The sequence below is a fragment of the Microplitis mediator genome, chromosome 5 (genome assembly GCF_029852145.1).
Source record: "Microplitis mediator isolate UGA2020A chromosome 5, iyMicMedi2.1, whole genome shotgun sequence".
NCBI classification, from domain to species: Eukaryota; Metazoa; Arthropoda; class Insecta; order Hymenoptera; family Braconidae; genus Microplitis; species Microplitis mediator.
In genome coordinates, this window is record NC_079973.1 from 14,803,639 (window position 1) to 14,820,093 (window position 16,455).

Sequence of the window (16,455 nt, forward strand, 5' to 3'; positions counted from 1 at the left end):
CTACTTATACTATACTTATACTGTCTTATCCTCGGATATATATTTTGTGACACCTTAGCAGGTAATTTTCTACCTGTTGTTAAAAGCAACCTTATTGTTTTGAAAACATACAAGTAGGTATTTTGAATGTTTGGTATGTGATCATTAAAAGATCCAAACAAAAGTAGGACGGCACTTTTCAAGTGTGAAATAATATACCATTTATGTTAATCATTCTTTGTACTTTTTTAATTTTACTTGCTTCGTTACTGCTTCAGTAATTTCTATTTTGTTCTGAGTTAAGATTTTAATAAATATTTAAGTAAAGCTAACTACTGGTATAGTTTGTTGCAAATTTATTTATATTAATTTTTTATTTTTCAGTATGATATCTTATCAATAATTACAAGCATAAAAAAAATGTTTCGGTATTCTAGAATACATGAAAAAAATTTTTATAATCCGGAAGTTAGTAGACAATTATAAATTTTCGGATTTTTGTTTTTCAACAAATCTCTTACAAAAAAACTAAAAAAAAAATTTTTTAATTATTTTTTTGTGTGCATATTTATGCACACGACAAAAATTTAAAAAATTACAAGTACAATTTTTTTTTATAATTTATCATTTTAAAAAAAATCCAAAATTTATTAGACGTGGGCTAACTTCAGTATCATAAATTTTTAAACATTTACATGGCATATAAATCTATAAAAGAGGATTTTTTGAAAGATTGATTTTTAAGGGAACCGAAGACTGAATTTACTTTTCGTAAGTTTTTTTTATAAATAATAAATTTTCGAAAACAAAAAAAAAAAATCTATATAAGTGAATATATATTTTTTAGCTTTATTTCAACTAAAAAATTAACACACTCGTTTATTATTTTTATAAATACAAAATACATGATGAATATACATTTATTATTTTTTAATTCAAATTATTTGAATTATTCCCCGGCCATTTTAATAAAAATTAAACTGCGCATGTGTTCATTCGGTTTCCATGCCAACCAATAATAAAGAGGCTGTCCCTACATTAATGCGCCCAGCCTCTTTGTCCACGCCGAGTCCACGCATGAATTCACCGCGTGATCTATTGTGGCGCTGGCTATGAAGAGGAAGAAAAGCCGCTCTTAGTAATATTTTTGTTCATTTTTACGCTATTTATTAAAGTATTACAATTAAATAAGAAAAAGTAGTAGTTAATATACAAAATAACAATTTCAAAAATGTCTCATCATCCAAGTTCTTACATAAATCATCATTTGCCACATGTTGATCATTGCCCTCTTTACATGAACGAAAACAACGGTCATCAACCATATTTAATACAAAATCCTCCTGTAAATATAAATATGCCAACGACGCCAACAGTGATGTTACCAAATGCTGTTCCACAAATGCATCCAGCATCAAATCCTACAATACATCAGGTAAGTTGTTACGTGTTAATTATCTTATATATTGTTACATTGTTTCATTTTATTTATGTTATAATAAATGAATGCATTATTATGTTATTAGCCACAACATAACATTCATCAACCACCTCAAGGTCATCAGTATGTACTCGGGTATCCTCCTAGTCCCATAATGATGTCGGCAAATATACAATTTCATTCAACGGGACAGTATTCACCTTGTAAGTATCATATTTAGATGTATCTATATTTTAAAAAAAATAAAGAAATAAATGAACAGAAACTAATTACCGCCTATAGAACAACGTAGTTTATGTGTGAAGTGCGTGATGATGTAATAACCGAAGTATGTGTAATATACCACAACATAAGTTTTTAAGTGCCAGACATAATCATGTATCCAAAATTTATGAATTTTTTTTTTTTTTTTAATTCATCCACACGACAAAAAAATAATAGTTTTTAATTTTATTTTAAAGATTATCCCCCACCACTGTACGGGAGTCCACAAAATGTTCCAATAAAAAATGTCATTAATCCAATACCTGGTGCTCATCATACTCACCATTTTCATCAACCAGGTGAATATAAAAATTGTTATGAACAATTATTTAATCAAATATTTTTTTTGTGTAAAATTATTTTGTTGATCGTGTTTTATTTTTTATTAAGACTAGTAAAACTTGATATTATTTATATATATTTAGTTTCTTAGTATATTTTAGTATTTTTATATATATAGTTTTTTTTTTTCATAAATAAATTCTTAAATAATTTGATATACTTTTATTTTAAATTTATTCTTTTTTATTTATGTTATATTTTTGAAACTAAGTATTCGACTGTTTAGGGTTAGTGGTTCCCTCACCACCAGACGTAACAAGATCATCTATAAACCAAACAAAAACGCAACATAGTAAAATAAAACGACCTAACGCTCTGACGAATATAGTTGATCCAAAAACCGGGCGGAATGTTGCAGAAGATATTTACCAGCATGCAAATGAAGATAGTACCGATAAAATTCCGCATCCAGAGGTAAATTTTATCACAAGTTATTTTACTTTATAATATTTGAATCAAGATAGTCTATATGAAGATAATAGAACAAGTCAATACAAAAATTAAAATGGTATAAATTAATTTAAGTTGAAAAAATCATTTTTTAATTTAAAATAAAGGACATAAATATATATACATATATATATATTCATCCTAAAAAAATATACAACATATTTGTTAATTTTTGTTGTCTCTTTTTAATGATTTTTTTTTTATTAAAACGTTAAATTTCAAAATTAATGTGAAGTAAGAATTATTATTGTTAGTGTTTTTTTTTTTTTTTTTTTTTTTTATATATATGTGTATATATAATTGTAGGATTTACAAATAGCTGCTGATTTTGCATCTCGAGTTGCTAGAGTAGCAACGTCACCAGAACCTCGAACGACTACAACTGTACCTGTATCAAGTTCACAAAGTGATTCATTGAACAATCATCCGAAAACTTGTTCACCTAAAAATTCTCAACATACATCTCAATTAAGCCAACCTCAATATACAATCTCATCAAATAGTTTTCAAACTACTGTTTCTCAGAGCCATCCATCATCTACTCCTACTCAAAATATCTCACATCAACGCAGTGATTTGCAAAATGATCAGTTTAATATTTCTACAAATAGTAACCGGCATGTAGTACCACCACCTAATTATTCACAAAATATTAACACAAATAGTCAACCCCATGGGAGTACGACTGCAAGTACTCAATATCATGTTTTATCCATTGACCACCAACAAATCCCCGCAACAACTAATTGTCATAGCAGCGTTTCACCCAGTAAATATCAACAGCCTAATTATACTAGTAGTCAACATAATTCATCTGTCAGTCACCACCCAATCATTATTGTAAGTAATAGTAATCAACAAAATGCTCCACAAGTTCACTATCAGCAAACTACTGCCATAAATTATCAACAAAATAATTTACCATCAAGTAATCAAGCTATTATTTCAACTAGTCAACATGGAGCTCCATCAGTTAATTATCAACCGATTATCGCAACGTCTAGTCATAGTTATTGTGTTGCATCTAATAATTATCAACCACCTATTACTACAAATAGTCAACAACGTAATTTCTCATCAAGTAATGAACAACTTATTTATACAAATACTAACGATCCAATTAATACTAGTAGTAATCAAAATCATCCATCACCAAGTAATCAACAGCAATCTAATTATAATACAATGCCTAGTCAGTATCATCTTCCACCAAATAATAGTCAGCAAACTATGACTACAAGTTCTCATCAAAGCGTTATTTCTCATAGTAATCAACATAATACTAATCTTCAATCTCAGATTATTTCTTCACAAAGCAGATATCAACATAATATTTCTCAAGACAATTGTCGATCAGTTACTGCCTCACAAATTACGTCAACAAATTATCAACACAACACTCCATTAAATATTTCTCAAAGTAATGTCCCGCCAGCAAATTTCCAACCCATCCCTGTACAAAATAATTTTCAAGTTAACATACAACAAAATAATCATTCACAAAATAATCACGGACGTTCAATTATACCGAATAGTTATCCAAATATTAATTCTCAAAATAACAAACAAAATTCTAATACTCAAAGAAATAATCAGAATACGTCATTAACGTCTCATAATCAAAACAAACGAAATGGAAGTTATAATAAACCGCCAAACAATTCCAATCGAATAATACATACAGGAAGAGCTGCTAATATCGGACAACTAACAGCGCCAGTGAGTTTACAGGCTACAACTACGACCATATTAAAACATACTGTAACATCTGAAGTAGAAACGAAATCTGATAGTAAAGAAGAATCTAAACTCCATCCGCTTGGCCGAGAAGATATTAAACATCAACATCCGCATTCCAACATCGTTCCTGTGATTATTACACATCTTCCTAGACCTTGTTATTCAAATATGTTACAATATGGTCCACCACCACAACAACCAAGACTTGATTATCGTCACCAATATCATCCAAGACATCAACGTCCATCAAATTATCCAATGCGTCATCCAATAACCCGAGGGCCATCGCATCCCAGGAATTTGGAAGGTATTTCTAAAGAGTTACATGCGCAACCAAATATTCCTATTGTAAAATCAACTAGCCCGTCTACGGTAGATTCAACAATAAGTCAAAAAGCTCTTAAGTGCAAAATTTCTGTTGAAAAACCAATAAATCGTCTAGCTAAGCGCGGGGGTGAAAACGATAAGCAGACTTCATCATCGAGTTTATCAATTGTTTCAGAAGTTGAAAATATTTCAGAGACCGTAGCCGATGTAGAATTATCTAACAAATTATCCCATGAAGTTGGTCAGCAAAAAGATTCAGAAAAATTTAAAACTATTTCTGAATCACCTCAAAAATTATCGCAGTGTTCAGATAATAAACAGCAATCTCGGAAAAGTTCACCAGTTAATATACTTGCAGTTACTGCAAAACCTTCTATAAAATTAGAGGAATCAAAACCTTCTGTTGAATCAGTGAAAGAATCAAATTCTTTTGTTGAATCAGAGAAGGAATCAATATCTTCTCTTGAATCAGTGAAGGAATCAAATTCTTTTGTTAAATCAGAGAAGGAATCAAAATCTTATCTTGAATTAGAGAAGGAATCAAAATCTTCTCTTGAATCAAAGGAGGAATCAAAATCTCCTATTGAATCAGAGAAAGAATCAAAATCTATTGTTAATTCAGAAAAGGAGTCAAAATCTTTTGTGAATTTAGAGAAGGAATCAAAATCTTCTGTTAAATCAAAAAAGGGGTCTAAATCTTCTGTTAAATCAGAGAAGGAATCAAAATCTTCTGTTAAATCGGAGAAAGAATCAAAATCTTCTGTAAAATCAAAGAAGGAATTGGAAGCTAGTAAACAAAAAAAACAACTAGAACAAAGATCAAAGAAAACGCCTGTCACTGATGTTCCTACATCTTCACTACCAGGAAAAAATGAGAAAAAAAAAAAGAAAACAGCACCATCAGCAGTTGTTGATATTTCAACAGGACTCGCAGCCGTTAAAGTAATTACAGATTGTGCGAAATCATATAAGAAATCGTTAGAAAATCCCCACCAAAAGCGTCAAACTGTAATTAAATACAAACAAGAAAAATTGAGTTCCGCAAATATTTCTACTCCTCAATCTTCCTGTGATACACCTGCAATTGAAAGTAATAAAGATGTTAATGATAATAATGTTTTAGAAAAGAAACCTATAATTAAAGAAACTTCAATAGTACCACCAGCAACTCAACAAGAGAATGAGTCGAACAACCAAAAGTCACAAAAAATTTCAGTACCAAGTACTTGTGATTTAATAAAATCTCGTACTTCAACAATTGCTGTCATTCAAAATAATTCTAAGCATATTAACAAAGATTTAGATGAGAGCGGAGAATCAACATCGTCGCAGGAGAAATCCGATGAAGAAGTAGAGCATACCTCTACAAAAGTGCTTTATTCTTCAGTTTTATCAGGCCTTAAATTGAAAAATAAACCTCCACAGCTACTTGATTATTTGAGAATTAAACGAGCCCAAAATAACATCTGTTCACCAACTGAGAAATCATCAAAATCTTTACAACTTCCGAGTAATCTGAATCAGCAACAACAATCATCTTCTCAACAAAATGCTGAAGAAAAACTTGGTACAGTAAAAAGTAAGGAATTATTATTTTTTTGTTTAAATATTATAATAGAGAAGTTGCATGAATTTTTAATCATCATAAATTTGTTTATAGTTGAAAGAACATGTGTTAATCATCTTTTGTTAAGTTAAAATTTTCGTTTTTTTATAAATGAATTAATAAAAATAAACAAATTTTAGCGCTAAAAAACGACTTATCATCGATTATGATGTCATTACATCTGATGGAGTTGAGAACCAATGAAAGTTATGTTATTCTCTTGTATTTTCTTTTTGTTGTGATTCTGATGGGGTAAACATGAAAAAATTTTCATCTTGCCGGGCGATGGCGCGTCAGAACCGATATAATGACGTCACTAGTTTTTTAAATTTACGTTTTTAAAAAATAGTTGTTAATTTAAAAATTAACCGAGAAATCAATTATTATAATACTTTTCCCTTAATTTTTCTTAACGACTTTCATCAAACTTTAAAAAAAAAAACAGTAAATCACTAAACATGCAACTTCTCTATTGTATTTGTAATAATTTAATTTTCTATGCATATTTTTTAATAATATTTGAATACTTTAAAAAATTTACATTTATGTTGTACCTGAATATTTATTTCACAGGTAAGAAAGAAGAAAAAATTAAAAATAAATACCAGGATTGGGATGACAATCAAAATTGTGTCAAAAAGTATACAGTTTCGAATACTGATAGATTTTCGACTGAATCGAATCAATCAGAATTACATCAACAATCATCATTAATCATTTCAAAAGTGTCTCCAACTAAAAATCATGAACTACTTTTAGATGAAAATCAAAAAGCAACTTTAAATAATAATCAAGAAGTAAATTCCGATAGTCCTCAACAAGAACCTTTAGATAATATTTATCAAGTAACTTCAGATAATACTAAAAAAGTACTTGTAGACAATAATCTAGAAGTACCTTTAGATGATATTGAACAAATATCTGTAGTTCAAACTCAAGAATTATCAAGTAAAACTCAAGATGTATCTATTGATGGATCTCAACAAATATTGCCAGACAATACTCAACAGTTGTCTTTAGATAAAGTCGAAACTGAAGTGATCATAAGTGATGTAGAACGTGAATCTAGAGAACAACACGTTCTTGAATCTTTTTCATTAGAAACTTTTACATTTTTAAATCCTAGTGTATTTGACAATGTAGATGAAGATGCAACTACTTCATCAATTGTAACCGACACTGCAGAAATAGTAACAGAAGTTGTAGTTAATCCTCAAATAACCGATGAAAAAAATCAATCAACGAGCATAGTAAAAGATAATAGTCAAACTGCTATCATCACCAAAGAAGTTACTTTAGGTGACAAAGATATTGAGATGCCTAATATTATTGATCCTATTATCGATCAGACAGAAGAAATGGATAAACTTGTTTTGGAGAAAAATGAAAAAAACATACAATTATCAAATAATCAATTGGAATCCAGTCAGGATGTTGTAGTCCATATATTACCACTTGATGTTTCTAGTGATAACACCCAAAATAAAATTTGGGTTAAAAAAGATCTAATAAAAAAAAATGAAACAACTCCGCTTAAAGAAGCTTCAAGTGAATTAAATGCTAAGGATGCATTGAAGAAAAATCAATACAGTCGTGAATTTTTAATGTCATTGAAAAATTCATCTCTCAGTCAAATCAGGCCAGCTAATTTACCTGATATGGATGTTGTAAAAACCCGACCAAAAGTAACTATTTCTTTCAATTTACAAAGTTTCGATAATAATTTAATTATAAAAATATTTAAAGAAATTTATTAATTAATTGAAAATGAATTTTTACAGCAAAACATTAGAGATTCTACTCCCGTGAATACACGAGCGTTTCCCGAGCCATCATTTAAACCGCCTGAATACTTTTTTCCTGGTTCTTCTAGATCGTTTAATTCCAGAGTGGTAATTATTTATAATTCTACTATATCTTACGACCAACTATATATATATTATAATTTTTAATAATAGTACAAAATGGAAAAAAAAATTTATTTTATTTTAATACTTTATGGGCCAATTACATTTTTTTTTTTTTTTTTAAGGCATTACCATCAAGAAAAAGTATGCCAGGAAATAAATCCAGGTCCACCGAACCTCAAATAATACATGTAAAACTGTCGCGGAGTGAAGATGTCGAATTACACACGGCCAAAAACGCATGGAAACCATCTGTATCGAAAAAAAATACACCAGTTTCAGATAAAGATGAAAAAACTCAATTGCTTTATAAAAAAGTTCGTAGTGTACTCAACAAATTAACACCGGAGAAATTTGATAAACTTGTTGGACAAGTAAGAGAATTAGAAATTGACACGCAGGAAAAATTACAAGGTGTCATTAATTTAGTATTTGATAAAGCAATTGATGAACCAAATTTCGCAAAGGCCTATGTTATGATGTGCAGCGAATTAGCATTAATGAAAGTTGATGTATCAACTGATGAAATTATATCACAAGGCGCTAAAACTAAAGAAGTAGATTTTCGCAGATTACTTATTATTCGTTGTCAAACAGAATTTGAAAAAACTGCAGTTGATGAAGCAACTAGGGAAGAAAAAGTTGAAGAAATTGAAAATTGTACGGATACTACTAAAAAAAAAGAGCTACAGTTGAGTCTTGAAGAAAATGATTATCTGACAAGGCGAAGATCTGTTGGGATTAATAAATTCATTGGTGAGTTATTTAAGAAAAAAATGCTCACAAAAAATATAATGCAGCAATGCATTCTTCAGCTTTTAAGAATTCCGGACGAAGAAAATTTAGAATGTCTGTGTAAATTGTTAACAACTATTGGCCAAATGTATGAGGAAGATACAAGTCTCTCAGAATACTTTAAGATTTTAGAAAATTTAATAACTCAACAAGAAAAGAATAAAATTAGTTCAAGAATAAGATTTATGATCCAAGATGTTATTGATTTAAGACGAAATGGCTGGAGACCTCGTCGCAATGACAGCAATCCAAAAACAATGGATCAAATTAAAAGAGACGTAGAAGAAGAACGTCTTAATACAAATATACTATTAAATACACCAAAAGATATACGTAGGAATGACCGAATTACACCACCAAGTTCATATCGTGGAGACGATCGTTTTACACCCCAAGAAACAAATCGTAGAGATTATTCAACTGATAGAAGACGAAACCGTGAGTTATCGAAGATTTTTTTTATTACTAAATTTGTTTTTTATTACTAAATAAATCATAATCATATAAATAAAATTATTCTTGTTTTCTTTTTTTAGGATCAAACATAAAACCTGACAGTGAGGGATGGAGTCCATCTAAATATAAAAATAAATCGCGTTTATCAGTAGAAACTGCAAAATTAATACAAAAACCTTCAACAGATGATCAATTGCTGGGTAATAGAAATGTATATAAATGGACACCAAGTACACCATCATATCATACTCCTACTGTAACTTCTAATCCATACAGCTTACTAGATACACCTAATGTATCTTTTGATCACGATAGAAGATCTGCGTCTATTGCTGGGTGATTATTATAATTAATATGAATTTTGAATTTATTTTTTTGTTAACTTACAAAAATTTATTCATGTACTGATAATTTATATTTATTACTTCCAGGTCACGTTCAGCTGGCCCGAAAGATTACCGAACAAATATTAATAGCAATTCATCATGGGGAGGTAAAAAATATAAACTTATTTCATAAAATTTTTTTTATATACAGTCGAATCGCGTTATGAGTCTGCCTATAGGGGTGTAGAGGAATATAATTTTAATTCCTGTACCCCCACTTCTGCTCAGCAGTCGAACGCTGTAACTCACGATTCCCCTACTTTGCAAGCATGTTAGTGTGTACATGATTATTTTCTTAGTCATAGAGAGGGAATGTCTTCCAAGAAATATAAGTCGGCGGTCTCATAACGAGCGGACTCATAACGCGACTGGACTGTATCAGCAAAAAAAAATTTATTAAAATTTTTTATTATGTTAAAGGACGTAATTCTCAAAACAATCGTAATCAAACAACTGGAAGTTCTCTGCGACGAGAAAGCTTATCATTAAATAAAGTCTACTCGCCGAGCATACAAAATCTTCCTATAAACACATTCCAACCAGACTTTAAAGTACCTAACAGTATTTCAGCTTTACCACTTTCTCGATCAAGTAGCACTAGTAGTGTTGCAAGTAACAAATCTCGATCTCGCAAAACTCAAGACGAATTGGAAAAAGTATTCAAAAAACTTTTGAAAAGATGTAATGATTTAAATAGTACCGAAGAATTTATTGTTGTAAGTAATATTTCATAATAATGATTACTTTTTCTGTAATTATCAATTAAGATAGAATTTTTTATGATTTGATTATTATTCATCTTTTTTTTTTTTTTTTATTTTGTACAGGATGCGCAAGAAACACTGAATGAGAATTTCGATAGTTCTTCATTTCCGTTTTTTATTCAACAAACAATTGACGCAGGACTAGAACGCACGTCAATAGTTCGTCGAAGATACTCGTCTTTGCTGTCTCATATGATTGAGAAAAAAATGGTTACTCTCTCCCTGTTTCAAGCTGAGTAAGTTAATTAATGTTAAAAAATTACATAATTGTATAATATAAATTTTCATATAAGGTAAGGGGCCCAGTTTCTGACCTTTTTAGAATGCCGATTGAGGTTATATTATAATAATTAATATAAGATTTAATGTAATGAGAAAAATAATAATTCCATCGACTAGTTTATACTTTGTCAAATAAAGTCATGGGCGTAAAAAAATTATTTGAATTGAATTAATAATTTAAATTGACGTTTTACAAATTTACATTCAGGGACTTAGTTTCTGACCCGCAGAATTTTTTAGGTCGCAGTTTTTGACCCTCACATTGGCCTAGTTTCTGACCCTCAAATTAGACAAACCATGATTAGGTTATGAAGTACTTACCAAGTTTCGATTAACTAAGACTATTATTTAGATAAATAAATTAAATATTTATTATAACTAGAGTATAATTTTTCTCAATATTTAAAATATAAATAATTGAAGTCACTTAAGCTAGCGCCTGTTCTCATTATTTTTCATCGTAGCTCATTGTCTTTTTTTTTTTTCAAGTTCTTGAATAAAAAAACTATAAAAATATTAATTTTGTCATGATAAAAATATTATTCAACTAAAAAAGTCATAACAATTTGAATACTATCGAAATTGGAGTTATTTTTACAATAATTCGATCACTCCAAGAATTTGTACTGTCAAGATCTAATTATGATCTTTTATTTTTAAAAGTGAATATTAAATGTCAATTATTACTGTATTATGAATAATAGTAGAAAATAAAGAAAATTATAAACATTGCTATTTTTACAGTTTATAGACATGTTAAACAATATAAATTAAACAGATAACCTCGCTCGCAGTAAGTTATAATTTTAGGGTCAACAATTCCACCATACCTTTAAAATTGAACCTAGATATTGACCCTCAAATTTCAACAACAAAACTCGTCTTAATATGTTTTATAAATATATTAAATTAAATTTCAATTCAATATTGATCTATCCATCTATTTTTAGTTAAATTTTTTTACTTACATGATAATTAGTGCACGGATTCAATCGTCGTACCTCCTAACGTAAACTGTTTAGACTCTACTTAAAAAATGGCTTCCTCAACCACTTATGACTAAAATATTCGTTTTTATTCAGTTAATATTTCCTATGTTTTTTAAATTTCCATTAAGTAGGTTCAGAATAAATTACAATAAATTAAGAAAAAATTGATTTTCTTTTTAAAGTTATAGTTTTTTAGATAAGTAAGAAAAAAGTTGAAAAGGTCAGAAACTGGGCCAGGGTCAATAACTGGGTCTTGTACCTTACATTTTTTCAAATTTAATGGTTTTTTAAATAATTTAGTTCTGTTTATTTTTTCATTATAGTAAATATTTTTTAACAAAGTAGTCAATTGCATTAATTTTTTTTTTTTTTAATTTTCAATTTACAGATATGAAAAATTCATTGAAATAGCAGATGAATTAGTAATTGATGTACCTCTATGCTGGGAATATTTCGCAGAGATGCTATCAGAAATGTTGGTGTCAGGCACTCATCCGTTTACTGAGTTAAAACAAACATTATCTGTACTAAAAAATACAGGAAATTGTGGTAAACTATTAGGAGCATTATTATCAATGTTAGGCAAAAGTAAAGGATTTGAATGGGTGATTGATAAATGGGATAAAAGTGGATTGATGTGGTCCGATTTGGTTGATACACAATTGGAAGCAATTGATGACATTATAAAAAAGTATAAATTGGATTCATTCAATGACAGGTATAATAATTGTCCAAACCTGTCTTCGGCAAATGAATTAAATTTTAATGAGATTCAGAGTCATTTAGAGAAACTTATGCGCGAAAACAAATTTGATGATGCTGTCAGCTGGATCTCTGTAAGTTTGTTTATTTGTATAAATTATTAATTATTATCTACTAATTAAATTAAAAAAAAAGTTTTTTGAATAAAAGAAGAACTTATTTATTATTATTATTATTATTATTATTATTTTTTTTTTTTTTTACAGGTAAACGTTGGTGAAAAATCCAAATACACACAATTCATACGAAGTCTAGTTACAGTTGTTTTAAAAGTTTCCATTGGTAAAATTACTTTTTTATTTTTTATTCATATTTTTTTTATCATAAATGAATAATTTGAATTTTTTTTCTGTCTATTAATTTTAAAGGTATTTTTTTTTAAAAACTTCCAACTAAAATCGTAGTATAAAAACAAGCTTTAAATTAAATTTCAATGAATTATTTATAAGAGCACATGAGTTTAAATTTGAAAATATACTTCTTGCTTATTAATAACAATTTAATTTTATGATTAATTAGAACCACATGGCCAGTATTGTAAACTCAACGAAGAAACATTCAGTAGATTATTGCCTTATATTAGACGTTATGTAGATGCAGATCCACTGTTAGAGCTTCATTGTTTATACGCAATACAACTATATATTGATGAATTAGAATATCCGCAAGGTAACAAATTAATCTTATTTTCTTGAATTTCTCGGGCTTATTTTGTTTAATCTTTACTCTTCTACAAGCGTTCCGCCACCATGTATTTTATATTGCTATGTTGCCAAGTAACGTAACTATGATTTTTCAAAATTAAAACCACACAAGCTTATCCGACTATACAATTGTAATTTTTAACTTCCCGGCATGAAAATTGAAAATTTTCAATAAAAGGGAAGTTATTGGTTTTGGTTCGATTCTCGACAATCGAGTTTTCATCAGATCTTGACGTTTTGAGGTCCTAGAAAGCTATTCCATTTTCGGATGGATGTCCGCGTGGATGTGAGTGTATGGATGTGTGTAATCTAATTTTTGTCGTACGATATTTTTGGAACGAATCAACCGATTTGGACGTGCTTGGTGGCATTCGAAAAGGCCCATCAAGACTTAGATCTGATTAGATTTTAAAGTCGGTCGAGTAGTTTACGAGTTGAACGAAAAATAAAAATAAAAAAATTTTTTTTTTTAGGTTCTTTCATATAACTCATAAACTACTTGCTCGATTTGCCTAAAAATGTGATCAGTCCTAAATCTTGATGAGCCCTTTCGACCAAATCGGTTGATTCGTTCCTAAGATATCGTACGACAAAAATTGATTGTTTTTAGCTAAATGTATTTTTTTTTTTGTTGAACAACGACATACACGGAGAGAAATGTCAAGTAAATATGCCTATGCAGCATAGTAATAATTACATTACGCTATAGTTTGTGTCACGCCGCTCTTATGTGACTGCTTATACAAACTATAGAGTAATGTAATTATTACTATGCTGCATAGGCATATTTACTTGACATTTCTTTCCGTGTACTCTAACATTGGAAAAAATCGTTGAAACATTTGTTAAATAATATTATAAGTTATTCGGAATAAATAAAGTAAATCGTAATTTCTCTTGTTTTAATCACCAATATCTTTTAAAATACTGAATCGATTTTCACGTTCCAGGTGACATTCGACGATTTAGATTCTATCAGAAAAAAACACTTTTTCACAACTCTTTGGACAACAGTGTCTCTTGAACGATTGAACCGATTTTGACGGTTGAGGTAGCATTTGACGCGGCTTATAAAGTTTTAGAGCTGATTAGATTTTGGAATCAATATATAGGGACGTTACAAGTTATCCGAAATAAAAAATTTTGAAAAAATTATATTTTTGGAATATCTCCTACTATACTGTACCGATTTTGCTCAATTTCTCAAAAATTTTTGAAATCAATGGGCTGCTTCGAACGCCACTTCAAAAAGCCAAATCGGTTCATCCGTTCAAAAGTTACAAAATATTTACATACATACGTACGTACATACACACATACATACACTTGGACATCATCTTGAAATTAGTCAGAATAGCTTCCTAGAACATCCAACGTCAAAATCTGTTAAAAATTCGGTTTCCGAAAATCGGACCGAAACCAATAACTTCTCTTTTTTTTGAAAATTTTCAATTATCTTAGCGGGATGTTAAAAGTTATTTTTTAAATATTTAAAATACAGTCGAGTCGCGTTATGAGTCTGCCTACAGGGGTGTAGGGAAATATAATTCTAAGAATTCCTGTACCTCCACTTCTGTTCAGTAGTCGATTATACTTTCCCGACTTTACATGTGTGTGGGAGCGTAAGTGATTATTTTCATAATCGCGTTATGAGTCCGCTCGATTGATGAGTCCATTAATTTATATTCAACTATTTATTATAATAATACGAATAAAAGTTGTATTTTGTATTTTAATCAAAAAATAACATTTAATTCGTCTCACCAACGTTCCGGTCTCATGTCAAGAGACTGAAATGAATTTTTTTTTAGTTCTTAGAGGAGGAATGTCTTCAAGAGGCTTCAACTATAAGTCGACAGACTCATAACGAGCGGACTCATAACGCGACTCGACTGTATCAGAAATATATTTATCATTCATTCATTTGATACTAAAAAGTATAGTAGAAAAACTCACAAAACTCAAAAAATAAGGAAATTTATTTTCTTTTTAAATAATCTTATGATAAAAATTGCGGCGCTGCGCTTATAGCGCGAGGGACGAAGAGTTAACTAAATATAATTACTAAAAAATTTGTATTGTTTTTCTTTTTCTAGGCGTGCTAGCCCATATAATTGAAATATTAGATGCTGAAAGTATTATAGCTGAAGAGTCATTTCTTAGTTGGCAAAAAAGTACAGATCCTGCACAAATGCAAGGGCATGCAGTTGCTATTACAACTCTTGCGTCATTTTTCCGATGTCTTTTACGTAACTCAAATGATGATTCGGAATATTAAAATTTTCTCGTTCGTTTCTATACTTTATTATTTATATTTATTTATTTTTATTGTGTTTGTTGTTTGTAAATTATATCTTTAAAAAATACTTGTAATTTATATTTATGGAGATAAAAAAATTTAACTTTGATAACTTATAATAAATACTTAGGTTCCAGTTATATGATATATTATAAAGTATATAAAACGTTATATGTTGTTGAAGAATAAATGTATATACTTTTCTACGATAATGTATAAATTAAGTTTCAGTATTTCTATTGCGATGAATGTTATAGTAATTTCAAATTTTATTTCTTTTTGTACTATTAATAATTACATTTAAAATGCTCATACCATTACGCATAATATTTATTTATTTAATCTTTAAAGAATGTTAAAATATCTTTTGAAACTGTAAATATTTTTTTTTTTTCACTAAAATTAATAAATTAAAAAAAAAAGTTCTATAAATTATTTGTTTTGTTCTTGTTAGCTCTTAATAATGTAGGAGTATTAGAATTATTAACCGTTTTTGGCGATGATGACGATGGTCATGATAATAAAGGCTAGAATTTGGTTCTTTTGATAGTTCATAGGCAAGCCGTGGACGAGAAGAATTTCTGTCAGGTAGCCAATATGGTCCGGCTTGACTATGACACCATAGCATTTCAAACAAGAATAATTTCTTCGTGTAGATCGTCAGCCGTAATCAGAAATTATTATTTGTCTTCAATATATTTTGATGATAATATAATTGAATCGAATACAGTCGAGTCGCATTATAAGTCCGCTCGTTATAAGTTCGTCGACTTATATTTGAAGAATCTTGAAGACATTCCCCCTCCATGAACTAAAAAAAAAATTATTTCAGTCTCTTGATATGAGAGCAGAACGTTGGTGAGACGAATTAAATGTTATTTTTTAATTAAAATACAAAATACAACTTTTATACGTATTATTATAATAAATAGTTAAATAATTAATTATAAATTAATGGACTA

General features: G+C 29.1%; 1 protein-coding gene across 1 annotated transcript; it reads left to right on the plus strand.

Annotated features, from left to right (window-relative positions):
• Positions 1–1,063: 1,063 nt before the first annotated feature.
• Positions 1,064–15,786, plus strand: LOC130667298 (uncharacterized). Its single transcript, XM_057468781.1, has 16 exons — positions 1,064–1,414; positions 1,506–1,623; positions 1,882–1,983; positions 2,253–2,440; positions 2,783–6,122; positions 6,723–7,834; positions 7,931–8,041; positions 8,182–9,289; positions 9,388–9,643; positions 9,739–9,800; positions 10,114–10,409; positions 10,521–10,693; positions 12,117–12,564; positions 12,697–12,772; positions 13,010–13,159; positions 15,291–15,786. The coding sequence occupies exons 1-16, from the start codon at positions 1,211–1,213 to the stop codon at positions 15,470–15,472; spliced, it is 7,926 nt and encodes a 2,641-aa protein (XP_057324764.1). The 5' UTR covers positions 1,064–1,210; the 3' UTR covers positions 15,473–15,786.
• The last annotated feature ends 669 nt before the right edge of the window (positions 15,787–16,455 follow it).

What these genes read in the sequence shown, in the direction of transcription:
- LOC130667298 (XM_057468781.1), top strand. Translation starts at nt 1,211, where the DNA reads ATGTCTCATCATCCAAGTTCTTACATAAATCATCATTTGCCACATGTT. An exon ending in GATCGTTTAATTCCAGAGTG is followed by an intron (nt 8,042 to 8,181) that starts GTAATTATTTAT and finishes TTTTTTTTTAAG; the next exon opens with GCATTACCATCAAGAAAAAG. An exon ending in TGTTTTAAAAGTTTCCATTG is followed by an intron (nt 12,773 to 13,009) that starts GTAAAATTACTT and finishes ATGATTAATTAG; the next exon opens with AACCACATGGCCAGTATTGT.